The sequence below is a fragment of the Melanotaenia boesemani genome, chromosome 2, assembly GCF_017639745.1.
Source record: "Melanotaenia boesemani isolate fMelBoe1 chromosome 2, fMelBoe1.pri, whole genome shotgun sequence".
In the NCBI taxonomy this organism is placed as follows: domain Eukaryota; kingdom Metazoa; phylum Chordata; class Actinopteri; order Atheriniformes; family Melanotaeniidae; genus Melanotaenia; species Melanotaenia boesemani.
The window spans coordinates 39,273,428-39,289,466 of NC_055683.1; the positions used below are offsets into that span (position 1 = coordinate 39,273,428).

At 40.9% G+C, this 16,039-nt stretch overlaps 1 protein-coding gene across 1 annotated transcript in view; it reads left to right on the forward strand.

Annotated features, from left to right (window-relative positions):
• Positions 1-16,039, forward strand: part of LOC121628311 (NLR family CARD domain-containing protein 3-like) — a 113,461-nt gene that overhangs the window by 77,797 nt on the left and 19,625 nt on the right. The window contains exon 4 of the mRNA XM_041967332.1: positions 15,818-15,934. Within this exon, the coding sequence (XP_041823266.1) occupies positions 15,818-15,934 (117 nt within the window). The remainder of the gene's footprint in view (positions 1-15,817; positions 15,935-16,039) is intronic.

Below are 16,039 nucleotides of genomic sequence, written 5' to 3' on the forward strand. Positions count from 1 at the left end.
TGGTTGGTATCCACATGAACAAGAGAGAGGGGTGCCCTAACAGAGTAATGCCTCCTCACAACACAGCCTAACTGTGTTAAACGAGAAACAATTCCAGTGGAATCCACTCTGTGCATAGCAGCACTAACTCTGCTCCACTGTACTCTGTGGCCTAAGGACCTAAGCCTTCCCATCACTAGTCTGTAGCCAACATGGGGCATCTGAGCTTTTATTCCAGAGACTAAATAGTCAAGTTCCTGGTTAGTCAGTTTAAATAAATAATATAAATATAAATGTATAAATTCAGAGAATATAAACCTAGCGGAGCTCTGAGATCCGTAGACTCTGGTCCACTAGTCCAGACCAGAGTCCAGACTAAACATGGAGAAGCAGCATTTAGCTGTTATGCTGCAAACAAGTGGAACAAACTGCCAGTGGAGATTAAACTTTCACCAAACTGTAGTAACTTGACACGTTTTGAAGTACTACATGACTTTATTCCATAACAGGAATCTCCACAACGTACAGCTAACGTGCTGTTCAGAACACACATTTTCTCTGGAGAACTTCTTCTCTGTACCTCCCAGCGTTATACAGAGACAGCGCCACTAAATTTATACATCACATCACTACACAAACGTAGACACTTTAAATCAGGTTAAAACTTTTCTTTTCTCCTGCACCTATGTATGAAAACTGCAGCTAACTTTTAACTTATCTGGCTTTTAATCATTTTAACTTAATTTATCATTTTATTGTGGTTTTTGCTGTTTGTTTCTGTCTTTTCTGCTTTCTTGCAGCATTTGTAATGATTTTAATGTTTTATGTTCACTTTGAATTGTCTCGTATGTGAAATGTGTTTTAGTACAAATAAACTTCCCTTGTAGTTTAATTCAGATTGATTCATATTTTAATGGAGATTTCATCATTTCTTTTGAGAAAAACAAAATTATTTTCTAAAAGCTTCTAAACCATGTTTAATAAAACTTCATAAACTTCAACACTTTGTATTTTATTAATCTTATTTAATATTCTATTTATTCTTTTTAAGGTTTGAATATCTGTGAACACTTATTGAAACAGAATCTAGATTCTGATGTTGTTGAAAGGATGTAAAGAATAATGTTGGAGATGAGGACTCATGTTGAAATAAATCTACATTGTGAAGCAACCCTTTCTTACACTGGATTAGAAATATTGTAGAAAATTATACTGAATTAGCAGGTTTTACAGAACATTGTGCTCTTGTAGACGTAACATGTAAGGTTATAATGACATGATTTTAATAATAATAGGTGGTGATGTGAAGCGGCCGGTCTGAGGCATTAAATGAGTCCCACTCCGGCCCTGCTGTCTCCTGCAGGAAGGTTCCTGCTTATATAGGCGCTGACAAAAGACTGTACAATGCTGCCCCCTGGTGGCCAAACAAGATATATACAGATACTTAAAAATGGCTCCTACAGACGCAGAAACAAAACTATGGATCTTTCACATTAATTCACTTTGGGACCTGCTTCCAAAAATGAGTGTTAACAAGCTTCCAAAATGCTGCTTGTATGAGGACAAAATGTCCAAACACTGGACATTTTTTATGGCTACACTTAAACTCGTCCCCATGTGGACACGAACTCAGCTGTTTCTGCTCCTTCCCTTTCTCTTCCTGCTGAAACTTTCTCACTTTCAGTCCTTCACGTTGTAAATGAAGTTTCAACAGTTACAGAGCCAGTGTTTTAGCATTTATTTCATTTTTATTTATTTTTCTGGGCCTTTCTTTGACGTGTAGCTGTTTCAGGTTTACAGAAAATATTTTCTAAACTGATTTTAGTCTAAATAGTAAGCTGCTGGGCCAATTTCTACACAAACCATCTCTACAAACCTTCTTCGGCTGTACTGAACCACAGATTAGTTGAGGACAAATTTACAATTATTGTAAAACTGAAGACAGTTTGATGTTTCTTCAGCTGCAGGTTTGTGATGAAGTGGAGCGAAAACATCCAGCTTTGGGAAAGAAGTGACAAAGATTTGACTGCGTCTGCAAAAAGTGCTTCACCTGCCTCCAGAGAAATCTCTGCCATAGCAGCTCTACCTGGAGGCCAGAGAGGAGGCTCTGGTTGAAGAGTTACCAGGAGTTAACAGGTGCATATTAAACCATGTCGCCCAGACCAGTGAAGCAACATTTTCTCTACATCACCCTCTTGCTGTCTTCAGCTTTCTGAAACCTTTAAATACAGAAAGAAGAATTTCCAGCATTAAAACCTGGTTTAGATGTTAAATGTATTGTTTCTCTTGCAGGTATTGACTCTTTATATTTCTCCCGTACGTCTATAAGGAGAACATGAACCTTTTTATCCCTCTTGGAGACTCTGATGCAGACATGTGGTGTTTAACTGAACCAAAGTCAGCAAGTTAACTTTTCTTATTGATTGTATGACTGAAATTATGTAATTAAAACAGAAATAGTTGAAAGGAGACATAAACTTTTTATTATTTAATTACATTTGACTACACACTAAATAGTTTATTTACTTTACAAAGAATTAAAAAATGAGCTCTAATGTGGTTCGTTGTGTTTGTTCCGTGTGATTGTAGCGTGACCTTCCATCTCCACACACAACTATTCTCCTGACTGGTCAAGACTGGAAAATGTCCTTCTTCACCAAAAGAGCTCCAAACGTTGTGAAAGCAGACGATGTTGAGGAAGGGATCATCTCTGCCTTCTGCACTGACTTTGTCTTCAAGCTGGCAAACCCGAGACACCTGAAGACACACTGACGTCCCTCCAGAGGTGCATGGTGGTGACCAACCTCTGCCAAGAACTGTTAACAGGACCATAAATCTTCTTTATTCACTCCATGATGCCGCATACCTAGCAGTGCTTCTAATGCTCCAGGAGAGAATCTACCTTAAATGAATTCAGCACAAAGGACTTTATAGAATTTATTATTCTTGTTTTATGGTATAAAGTTAGAGGAAGAAAAACTGTAGAACAGATGATGATGTTTGTTGTGATTTCATCTTTCATTCTGTTGCATGTTTGTGTGTGAACGACGCCTAACAAAGCTTCTTTATTTTCATCACTGGCTGAAATAAATTAAACTAAAGACAATAAAACCACCAATAGATGGAGGCCTGAGAAACGTAGGAAAGACCAGAACTGTTAGTTCCACATGTGTCTGATCATCCAGTGTGTAACAGCAACGAGCAACGCAAAGCAACATGTTTAGTTTTTTCTACAAGTTTCTTTGTAACATGCTCCATCATACAAGTACAACATGCATGTAAGCTGAGCCCCGTCCAGACTGTGAAGTAGAAGTGTAAGAATAGTAGAACACACACACTTTCTGCTGCTGTTTTCATGGTGTTCAGTGTGTCTTTCTGCAGGTGCTCCTGATGATTGTCTGCTGTGTTTTCATATAGAGGCCGTAGGATGTTTTCTGTTTCTCTACCGGTGTTGCAGCTGCTTGTTCTATTGTTTCTGTTGTTTCTATCTTTGTCCTCTCTCCACTTTTTACTCTCCTTTTCTCTTCTGTTTAATTCAATCCAGCTTTATTTGTACAGCAGCTCTTTACAACAAAGTCCTCTCAGGGCTCCTTTCTTTCATATCCTGTGTCAGGTCCAGCTTTTAAATCTTTATTCAGCAACAAACTACTAAAAGAAATGAATAATACTGAAGTATCAGAGGAGCCTTATATGTCGTGGTCATAGGTGATGTTCTTGGTTTTGTCGTGTTTACTTTAGTTTCCAGTTTTGTTGGTTCCCGTGTGTGTTGTGTGTTTTGTTTGCGGCTCGTTAGTTCACCTGGTCTGATTGCTCCCTCACTTCACCTGTTCCCTGTTAGTCGTCCTCTGTTTATTTACGCCTTGGTTTCTCTGACTCGGTGCCAGATCATTGTTGTTGTTTCGTGTTCAGTCTGTATCGGTTTCCTTGTTCCTTGATATTAAATCCTGGATGATGGCGTTGGTTTGTCTCCTGCCTCATCAGTCTGCGTTTGGGTCCTCACCTCTGCTGTCCTGTCACATTATATCCATAAAGCTCCTCAAGGGGAGTTAAAACATTTTCAAGGCAGGAGAGAACTAGTTTTATCTTTTATATATTTCTTACTTAATAAATCTGACTTCTGTACGTATTATAAGGTGAGTCAGTTCAGGTGGTTAGGATTACTACACACGTGTAAATGTACACGTATGTTAATGTAAAGAAAACTCTTAGCTCTGAGTTAAAGAGTGGAACCTGCTCAGAAACCCTGAGGAAGCTGTGACTGGGCAGCTCAGGATGATGTTCAGCTGCAGCTGGAAGCAGAAGCTTCCAGTTCAGATCCTCTAAATGTTGTAGAAACACTGATGTTGGTTTTTAAGACCAACAGCCAAAAATAAAGAGTGAAGAACTTCAAGTTTATCAGAGTGTCTGGGAGAACGGCTCACCCTGATGGTGAAGCTGGATTATCAGTAGAACTGTGATCAAACCTTCTGATGGAAAGACTTTTTAACCCTTTGGATGCCAAATGAAGGAGTTAGAAAAGCTGCAGAGGCTGCAGCTGTATGAGAGGAAAGCTCAGGGGCATGGAGACCTGGCTGAAGTTCAACAAGCTGCAGGTTCAAATCTTACAGCTTGCAGGTGATGAATTCCAGTTTAAACTCCATGAATTTAAAGCTTCTTAACTCCTCTAAGAGTCCAGTCTAAAGTAAAGAGTGAAGCTTCACACATCTGGAAGAACAGCTCAGGCTGGTAGGAGAAGACTCTGGAGGCAGGAGGACCTGGGATCCAACCTCTTCATTCACCACATCAGTTTTCACGTCCAACGGCCAAAAGGAAAAGATAAAAGCACCACGAGAACAAGTGTGAGTGTGAAGGTCCTCGGTGGCGTGGTGGGGTTGGTGGAGAACCGTAAGTCGCCAGTGGTGCAGCGTCTAGTTCAAATCCTGCCCGTTGCTGGTACCTGGATCATAAAAGCATCCTCCTCCGGTGGGTTGGGGAGGGGGCCGTGTTCCCTCCTCGTGTTCTGGGAGGGTACAAGTAGGGGTTATACATCCGGAAACTACACCTGGCTGGAATTTTACTGGCACCATCAAAGTGTGGCAAACTTTCCAAACATCATCTAGAAGTAGCATCACATGCTAGCTTAGACACGACAACAAGCTGCTCCAGACAGTTACTAGTTACTGAAAGGAAGAAGCAGCTTGATGACGACACACTGCTACATGACTGGCTTCTAGAAGAAACCAACACAACACAACAAAAGTCTCTATTAAATAAACACCATGTACAGAGAAGCAGCCAGACTGGAACAGGTGTTGTCGGCTACTAGAACTAAAGGAAAGTAGAAGCTGAAGATGGTCGACTGAAGTCTGGAGGAGAAGAGAGAGAGGGAATGAACGGGATGATGTGTTGGCTTTGGGAGCCATCCTTCCCGTCATCCCCACTGGACTGGTATGTGCAGTAGAACATACTTACTACATACATGCTGGAATATACAGATGCAACATGTTACAGACGTGTGTAGCAGCAACTATTAGTCCAGGTAGTGAAGTATATGAGGTACATGAGTTACATCATCATCACCTCATTGTGTCACAGGTGTGTCTGTGTTGACACATCCCTCCTTTAAACAGTCCTGAAATATTACAACTTTATTTATAAAACACTGAATGTTCGTCTCCACGACAACACAATCTTTCATTTCATTCACCCTTTTGTGTTTTTAACTCATTTACTTTAATGAGTTTCTAGTAAATTTGAATAATTCTTGAAACATTATTTGAGAAATTGAACTTGTTTTATTTAAAGACGTCAGCTTCATTTTTCTTCTCATGTTAAAGATCTGCCTTGTAGCTTCATGTCTTAAAATACTGGATTTAACTGGTGAGGAGAAAATATCAAACAGGATTCCAGTCCAGATCCGGATCAACGGAACGCTTTCAGTCTCTTTTTTTTTTTAAACCAGAACTGGAGGCGGTGGGCGGGGCTTCTGTAAGAGTCCGCTGTGATTGGAGGATGGGGCTGTGGGTCACGGCTGGTCTTTGTAGTACCGAGGTTGGAGAAGGACGTTTCCCTGCGGAGCTGCATCACCTCCCAGAACATCCGCTCCGCTGCAAACACACAGTGAAGAGCATCTTCTGATCAATGTGATGGATAACTGATCCTGTTATCTGCAGCTCGTCATCAATAGTTCCTACAGTCGGATTATTGGACGGAGCCAATCAGAGTTTACCGAACTGAAGACCTTCCAGCTGGACAGTAAAGCTTCTAGTGGAAAAACCTCACTGGAATACAACCCCAGTCCCAGAAAGGTTGGGATTTTTATCCCGTCAAGCTCAGCGTTTATTCAGAAACTATCTGGTAAATCCACAATGAGTGATCCATGATAGCGTGTTTACTGATCACATTTCCATAAAAAGAGACGACTATCACTACTGTTTCACTAAGACACGTCTAAACGAGGTCTTCTCAGCACTGATGGAGCTTCACAGATGTGGAAGCTGCTCACGCCATCGACACTAATGCAGCCATCCCATCAGAGATGCAGCTGTTCACCTGTCCACTGATAACAAGCTGGGTGCTCCCTCTCCTCTTTAGTCTGCAGGACACGGCAGATTACACCTGATATCCATTTCTAAATGACCAAAGATCTCACACACACGTCCTGAGCCTACAGACCAGACGAGAAGATACGACTGGTTTAAAGTCAGTCTCCATCTGAAGGTTTATTTTCTCATCATGATGCCTTTTATTCCCATTTCTGCTTCCTTTTCTATTATTTCAGCTCATATAAAAATAGTTAGTAAAGAAATGATGACAGGTTTTTCTACTGGTTCGGGTAGAAGGCCTGTGTGTGTGTGTGTGTGTGTGTGTGTGTGTGTGTGTGTGTGTGTGTGTGTGTGTGTGTGTGTGTGTCTTACCGTCCTGCTGGTTGACCAGCCCTTGATGGAAGCAGTGAATGTAGGTGAAGAAATGACACACAGCTGTGATGTAAATAAAAACAGATAAATATTCATTTTACAGTGAAAGTTGTGTTTGTGAAACATTTTTCCAGGATTCAGTTTCTGACTGATGTTACAAACACTCACAAGTTTGGGCTAAAAAAAGATGGAGAGGTTCAGTCAAACAGGTTCTTCCATGAACTCAAAAGATGTCACGATTACTTCATTTCACTATTAACCACATAACTAAACATAATTGTAAAGATCCCTCAAGTTGTGTTTGTGGTTTTACACATTTATGGTGTTAGGAAATGAAGACAGAATAACAGGGATTATTTGTCTGATAATAATCATACCTAACAAACCACAAGTATAAGTACATACAGACTGGTTCGGTTAAACTCATGAACCCTGCAGACCCCCACTGGCAGCGTAGAGCTGCTCTACAAATCATGACTCATCAAAAAAAGAAATCCCTTCTCATTTGCTGCAGAAGAAAACAGCTTTTTCTAATCATTCAACCAACATGAGCTACGTTTGTACTTGGACGTCACGTGTTCAGTTTCAAGGAGGAAAATGCTCAAACCTTCCTAAAAGTTGGATTTCCACCTCTGGAAGTAAGAGGAATCTCATCAGCCTCAGTCTAAATAAAGCTGGAAATAAACTGGATTCATTCAGTTCAGTTTAATTTAGCTTTATTGTCATGAATTGACGCTGGCAAGATAACAAATAATAAAATAATTGTCCAGCTGAGGAAACCAACAGATTCCATGAAATGTTCTCTTGGATTTAATCCTCCATCCTGAGCCTGCAGTGGAGAGGAAAACCTCCATGTGTGTCCCTCACTCTTGCTGAAGGTGAGACAGGGTAGACGTCCTCACGGTAAACTCTCTCCAGGAAGCAGCAGGTCCGGTCCAGCGTCGGCGACCCATAAGCAGAACTTCAGGCGCTTTAAGCACAAACTTAACATCATATAGATGTTAAAATAAATAATCTACTCCTCAATGTGTCTCTTTTTATCCATCTGCTTCATGTTTGTGTAAATCATACAAATGTATGTGCAGACGCTAGCTAGCGTTAGCCGCTAATGTTGGCTAGCTAATATAAACTAGTTTAAATGTAGAGCTTTCCTCTGTATCTTTGAGCTTCAACTCCAGTCCGGTAAGGGTCATAGTGAACCATCTGTCTCCCTTCACAGGACAGAGAAACCAGGAATTTTTAACTATTGACTTCTTCACTTCAAAAGCATCACTGTTGACTCTTTAACACACAAACAAACCAGGACGCGGTGGAAAATACACCCACCTCCTCTCTGTTTTTATTATTATAATTTTATTATTCTTTCTCTGAAAATAATAAACTATTTCAATGTAAATATAATAATAATAATAATAATAATAATAATAATAACAAAAGGAAATATAATAGTTTTTAGTTTTTCTCTCTAGAGATAAGTAAACAAAGATACTTCAGCTTTTATTACTTGTTTGTACTTTTAGTACTTTTCCTTAAATGACTGTTGATGAAAAGATGCATCATTCTGGCTTTTAGTGCTGTTAATATTGACACTAAGGACACATTTAAGTCTGTTTCTGCTTTATTGATCCATCAGAAAACCATCCAGGTTTCTGGTTTCCTGGTTTCTCCGCGATGATGTGAGTTTGGATCTTCTAGTTCTGGTTTTAAGTGGAGCTGCAGCATCAACGGCTGACTTCAGTTTCCTGTTAAAATCATCTCCAATAAAATCACACTTTTATTCTAGTGTAGCTTTAAAAATGTGTGTATGAAGAATAAAAGGTGTTGCTGACTAAATATGAGTTCAGCTTTTCTTCATCTCCTCACACATGGTCTTGGTGATGTGCATGTATGTGTCCAGCTGGGAAGCCAACACCTCCACATTGGGAAGTTTGGGAAGGAAGGAAACTTGTGCATCTCTTTGAACCTCCAGGAGGAGAGGACAGATTAGTGGTGCAGCCTGAACATGACTGAGTGGGATCTTTTCAGGCAGGTGTAACACCTGCTTCTCAGCGAACACATGCAGTGAGGTGGCGGCCAGCTTCTCCACGGCATCCAGGAAGACGTGGAGCTTCTCCAGACCTTCCAGAGTGTCCTTCAACACTTCAGCAGCTCCTTCTCCAGCTCTGCACGCTTGCTGTCTGCAGACATCTGAGTGAATCTGCTCTTCATGAACTCCAGGAAGGCCTTACCTTTATTCTCTGCCTGCTTCATATGGCTGAACTCTGCTCCATTTAGTCAGCTCTGTCTTTAACTCTGTTCCCTCCCTTCCTTCCACTTAGGATCCTTTTCACACAATTCTCTTCTTCTGCTCATGTCACTGAAGGAATCTGAGGCCAAGCTGCACAAGGTTTTCTTTCCTTTCTGTCTGGAGGACAAAAATAAATCCTGTCAGTCTTTTTTTCTGCTGTAAAAATCTGTGTGTGAAGAAAAGGAAAAGAAATGAACACTGGGAGAATTGCTCCCAGCAGATTTCACCGCTAAAGATGTGGAACATGCAAACATGGGAAAGACAAATTCTCCCCTTTCTGCTCATATCAGACGTCTGCTTATCACATTCAACCTGGGACCAGTTCAAGCTGAAACGCAAACTCATTTGAAGGACAAAGATGACGAACAATTAAAAACTAGAGTTTAAGAACTGGTTCTGAATACCAGCCGAGAGACTGGAACCAGAACTAAAGGCTTTCAGAGGTCCAGGATCAGGTTTCTGTCTCTTTGTGTGGAAACCTCCAGCAGTTCTGAGCAGTTTAACTCTAATAAAGCCGACTGTCATGTGTCGGATTTCTAACTGGGTCAGTAAACGCATCTCTGGGTTTACTTTCACTTCCTCTCAGGTCGTCTTGGCGCAGCTGAATTTCTCCGTGAAATCCTCCATGTGAAGGTAAAACTGAACCCGTTTTTATTTGGTTTGATTAATCAGACTGAGGGTCCAGAATAATCCAGAACCAGGACGGAGGAGAAGTGGTCCAACAGAACCAAAGAGGAGGACATGAGGGAACAAAGACCAGAACTATCTGAGACCAGGAAGCTGTGAACGAGGAGACTCGAAGCAGAAGCAAAACAATATATAAAAGTTATTATAAAGCTTACTAAGAGCAGCAAAGTGACCGGAAATGAGCAACTAAATGTGTGAAACCTGGAAAGTCATGTCAACATATTCTTTCTAAGATTATATGGAGGCCAGAAGCTGCCAAAATTTTGGCAGATATATATATATATATATCTATATATAGTGGCTCAATAAATATATTTATATGGAAATAACTTGAGGTCCTCTGGTACTGGCCTTTTAGTTGCTCCAAGGGTGAGGACCATGACATACAGTGAGGCCTCTTTCCATTGTTACGGCCCTCGTCTGTGGAACAGTTTCCCGGAGGACCTCAGGGCTGCAGAGAATGTTGATGTTTTTTTAAAATGAGGCTTAAGACCTTTTTAGCTTAGCTTTTAACGAAATTTTATTTGATCTTCATTTATTTTACATAATTTTATTTCACATTATTTTATTGTAATTTTACTCAACTGTACTGCTTATTTATTTATTCATTTACTTATTTATTCATTCTTAAGCTGTTCTTATTGTTTCTTAAGGTTGTTTAATTTTAACTTTAACTCCAGTGTTTTCCTCGTGGGGATCCTCCATGCCAGGGGCTTTGCCTGCTTGGTCTGGGGGCTGCTGCTGCGGTGATTGCACCTATCGGGGTGGCTGGGGCCCTGCACTGACGCCTTTTGGCTGTGGTGTGGGCCCTGGTCTGTCCTGATGGGGGGGGTTGCCGCTGTTGGACATGGGTGGACTGGCCCCTGGTGTGGATGGATCCCCATGACACAAATATTTTTTCCTTACCACAGCATCAGGCCGGATGCTTATCACTTTTAGTATTTTTAATAACATTCAGTTCGAGACAGAAATAAGAGAATCATGTTTGTATAGAATGGGGAGGGGGGATGCTTGGTGAGTGTGAGTGTGTGTGTGTGTGTGTGTGTGTGTGGCTTAGTGAAATATTATGTTGAGCGTTTCTATTATTATGTATTTCCACTTTGTTTTGTTTAATATGCATAAATATTTTAATCATTTAAAGCACTTTGTGTTGCCTGTGGCATGAAAGGTGCTTTATAAATAAAGTTTGATTTGATGATAAGTTAAACAGTCATTTACAAATAATTGTTCCAATAAGAAATGAATAAAAATGTGTTTAAATTTTGTATTAATACTCATATTTATTTTCTTTTCCATGGAATCTTTCAGTTAATTTATTTTTACGTTGTTTATTTTATGTTATTTTTTTAATATTTAGTTTGGTTAATTAATTTATTTGGTGCTTTTATACTGTGCTATCTTGGTTTGAAATGAAGACCGTTTATGCTTCTTTATGTACGTAAGAGGTACGTCCGTTTCCAGTGTTGTCTAAAATGTTGTTTAGAACGTTTGACGCATCAGTGCTAAAAGTTTGCCTGAAGCCCTGCCCCCACATCACTAACATGAGAGAAAATACATTTTAGAGAAGATATTCATGTGAATAACACAGGGGTCTTTGGAACGTGCACCGTGAGTTGCCAGATCACGTGCACGCACTATAGGTGCATGAGGTTTGGTCAGAAAAGCGTTCTTCCATAAACATCCTGCTACTGTCTGCAGCTACACAAGCAGAATCATCTCATGTAGGGACGGAACGTTGTTCTAACAACCACCTAAACAAAAGAAGTGATTCACAGCAACAAAAACAAACAAACAAACAAACAAACAAAGCTGCTGTCCATCACACTGAGAGATGATCTGATGTATCAGAAATAAATAAACACACAACACCGACCAATTAAAGCTTTTCATTTAAGTAACATCAGTAACCTTTATGGAAAATTCACAAAATAATCTCAAAGTTGGTTAATTTAACCCTCAACATCTGTCTTTGTTCCAGTTTCCAGGAGATTACCAGTAAAGCTTCTCTGTAGAACTGGTCTCCGCTCTGATCTGAACACTTTCACCTTCTTTGAGTCAAACTGCTGCAGGAAGATTTTCAGTGAAACAGCTGAAATGAAAATTGATCCTAAATGTGGAAAAAAAGCTTCAGTGTGAGCAGCTGTGATGGAGCAGATAATCCACCTGTAGAGGTGAAGATGATGAAGATGAGGAGTGGCTGACAGGAAGCAGGTTAACGGATCAGAACCTACAGTGTGTGATTCTGCAGCTCCTTCAGTCAGACTTTCCATCCAAACTGGAATCACTTCATTTTTCCTTCTTTAACTTCATCCTTTAGTTTCTGTTTCTGACAGAAAATGTCAAACTTTTTTTCCTGCTTCCTGTTTTTAATCTTCATCTGATTTAGTTTCACGTTCTGTTCATGGTAATAAAAGGAGGAGAAATGTTTCCTCTTTTGAGGCTGGTCTGCAGCTCCATCCCTCCATCTGGTGTCCTGATAGAAGTCCAGCAGCTGAAGGCAGCTTCCTCTTCCTCACTGCTGTCTGACTGCATCCATCTGACTCTGATATGAAGCAGAAACTCAGAGCCAATCAGAGGAGGAGCAGCAGATGATGGAAAGGAGGATTTCAGTTGATGTTCAGATGAATGATGTGTGTTTCCTCTGCAGGTGAAGGTAGAAAGTGTGTGTGAGCTGATGTGAATCCAGCATCATGGATCAGGACAGAGAGGAGGGAGTCCCTCCCTCTAAAACCACTCAGAGGTGAGATGTCCATCTCTAACTGTCCATGACTCTTCTCCATGTCAGAGATCACAACTCACATCACCAAACATCTGGATCCACAGGAACCAGCCTGGACCTGAACCCAGCTGTGTGTCCATGAGCAACCGGTCAAATAAACGATTAATCAATTTCCATCAAAGTCGTGGATCTATCAGACAGTAAGTAGTTGTCAGTATTAAAATGTAAAAGTGGAAGCTGAACTCTCAGAATCAGGTTTTACTGTGAATCTTTGCTGCTGCATCATCTGATCTGATTCATCACATCTGAACATCCTGCATCCTCCAATAACTCTAGAAGCACAAACAGCTGCAGTTTGATCCTAAATCCAGTCACATCAGTCTGAATTCATCTGGTTCAGTTCTTTCAAACTCAGCTGTGTTTCAAATCTTCATGTTTCCAGTGTGTGAGGGAGCCTCCTCCTTACTGGTCATACTGGATGTTACATACGAGTCCGTCTCCTCTGAAGTCCACTGATCACATGGACCGTGGAGCTGACACACTTTCTTCACACAGTCTTTGGATGAGAAGATGTGGACATGAAACCAGGCTGGATGAAGAAAGAAGAACATGTTGGTGTCTGAATGAGCTGCTGCAGCTTTCAGGAGAAGATGTGGACATGAAACCAGGCTGGATGAAGAAAGAAGAACATGTTGGTGTCTGAATGAGCTGCTGCAGCTTTCAGGAGAAGATGTGGACATGAAACCAGGCTGGATGAAGAAAGAAGAACATGTTGGTGTCTGAATGAGCTGCTGCAGCTTTCAGGAGAAGATGTGGACATGAAACCAGGCTGGATGAAGAAAGAAGAACATGTTGGTGTCTGAATGAGCTGCTGCTGCTTTTCTGGAACCTTCTGGGACATCAGTCTGACTCTGTTGGAGCTTCTAACATCTCTGACTTCTAACAGAATGAGCTGCTTCTTAGATGAAGTCCTAACTTTCCTCCTCCATGGTTCCACCTCCAATAAGCAGCTGCAGCTCCTGGTTTCTGGATCTCTGATCAGACAGCTGGCTGCAGAATCTCTGCAAGAAATCAGGAGGGAATGTTGCAGGAATTTGTCTTCTCACCTGCATCCAGAACATTTCTGGAACATTTCAAGCTGCAGTTCATGTGTGAAAACAGCTTCATTGAACAGCATTAAAGTTCACGTCCAAAGTCAGAAATCTGTGTTGTCGAAACCGCTGACGAATATTTACCCTATTGTCAGTTCTTTGACCGACCTTTCAGGCTCACGTCCTGTTGTTTCCTCTCTTGGATCTTTAACGACCAGTGAGACTCCAGTCGCGAAGTGATGGGCAAACCTTTCCACCTCGATTCTTTGGGGAATCTGGGGCTCACCTGCTCGTCGTGGTGTCCTCTCCTCTCCTCAGTGGATGTGGACAAATATAAGAGAAATAAGTTTGGTTGGGAAGTTAACCGAAGTTAACTATAACCCTTTTATTAAAGTTTTCTTTTATTGGTACAATACAGAGAAAATAAAAATAAAAATACAATTAAATTCCCTTTTCGGGGTTCTCCCTTTCAGTGGGGGCTAAAAGCAGAATATATGAAATGAGTGCAAAGTAAAAGTTTCTCACAAGGAGCGACTCCGCTTTCGCGGTCCAAGTCTTCTCTAATAATAATAATAAAATCTCCCTTGGTAAAAGGCTAAAATCTATCCCAGCAAAGGGGTGAAGATCTGTAAAAATCTAACTAAATCTCCACAAAGTCTCCGTTGAAAATCTGTAGAATCCTTCCTCATTCTCTGCAAAAGCTCCGTAAAAATCTCCGCAGAATCTCCGTACAATCTGTCTCTCTTCAAATTATCACCAGTATATATACATAACTCAAACAATCCCACTTGGTACCTTCCCACTAGCAGAAAAAACACTCAAAACCAACCCACTCAGTACTTTTCCATCAGCGGAAAAAGCATATGTGGGTATCTTGCAAGGTGGTCCCTCCTTCTGGGTTGCGTCAGAGCTGAAGGAAAAGAAGAAACTTTTCCCTGCCCCATTATCTATCTATTCTCACAGTTTTACACAAAGGCTGCTTGTTAATATTTTCTGCGTTTGCTGGGAAATTCCGCTCTTGCTTGGAGCAAGCAGATAAGGAGTAACTCCCTTGCTTGGACACTCAGACCTGCTTCAGGGCCTCTCGCCACTTCTTCAGCAGTGTAAAACTCTGTCTCTTATTTGTACCTTATTTGTGAATGCACTCTCTGTAAGCTGTAGAATAACAACAAGTAAGCTGTAGTTCTATTAATCAAAACCAAAACCTAATGAACATCACTAAATCTAAGGATAATAATGTAAATAAGCAAGCAAACAGGAATATATGAAATGTGAATGGGTAATGCATAACACATAGAAAAACATAACTGAGTATTGATCAGGCAGTCCATAAACTCAGTCTTTTTATTAAAAACATCATCTCACATCATATGTGTAATAGCAGTCATAGATTCAAACTTTAATAAAACTTTTCTCCCTCCTTCACTCACTGAGAGCAAAAGCGGTGGTTTCCAGGCAGGTGTGAGTTATCTGTAAAAATAGGGGCCTCTGCTTCCTGATTGTTGCCTTAGCAACGCTCTCCGGGCTGAGCAGTGTTCCCGTCACACTTTGAAGAGCGCGGCCTTCACAGTGTTTTCTATTTATTTTAGTTCAGCAGAACTTTCCATCAAAATGAGCTCAATCACTTTCCAATGATTCATTCTCTCCACATAGATGTGTTCACATCATCCTGTTAAAGTTCTTTTCTTTCTTTTTAATTCCACTGTTTACCTGCAAACATCAGATGTTCCAGTGTTGCTTGTTTCCAGTGTAGTTTGTCAACTAAAGAGCAGAATTCATCTGATCAACCAACCAGTAAAGACTTTATCAGAGAATTAGAATGAGTGTGTCAGTATGTTCCAGACTGAACTGAGGCCTTTCAGAGGCTTTTCATCAGCAGGCTGAGCTGGATGTGGATCTCTGATCAGGCTGGAAGAACTTCTGAGTCTGTCATCAACGTCCATCTGGTCTCTTTGACAGCTCCTCTTCATCAGACATGAACTCCTCTTCATCAGACATGAGCTCCTCTTCATCAGACATGAGCTCCTCTTCATCAGACATGAGCTCCTCTTCATCAGAGATGAGCTCCTCTGAAAACATCTGTTCTGAACTTCAGCAGGTCTCTGATGGGTTTTAGGCTGAACTCTGAGATTTAATAACATTTCTGCTGTTCTATCAGGATCCTTCAGAAGCTAAAACCTGGATCTAAACCTGAACCTGGACCTGGACCCAGCTGTGTCTCCATGAAGAGTGACTGGTCGATGCATCAACCTCCTGATCTAAGAGCAGACCAGCAGTGAGTATCAGAGTCCAGTGGAGGTTGGATCAGGTTTCAGATGAAAACCAGTTTCAGGTTCATCATTACTGGACGTCTCTGCTGAGACGAATCTGCAGCATCATG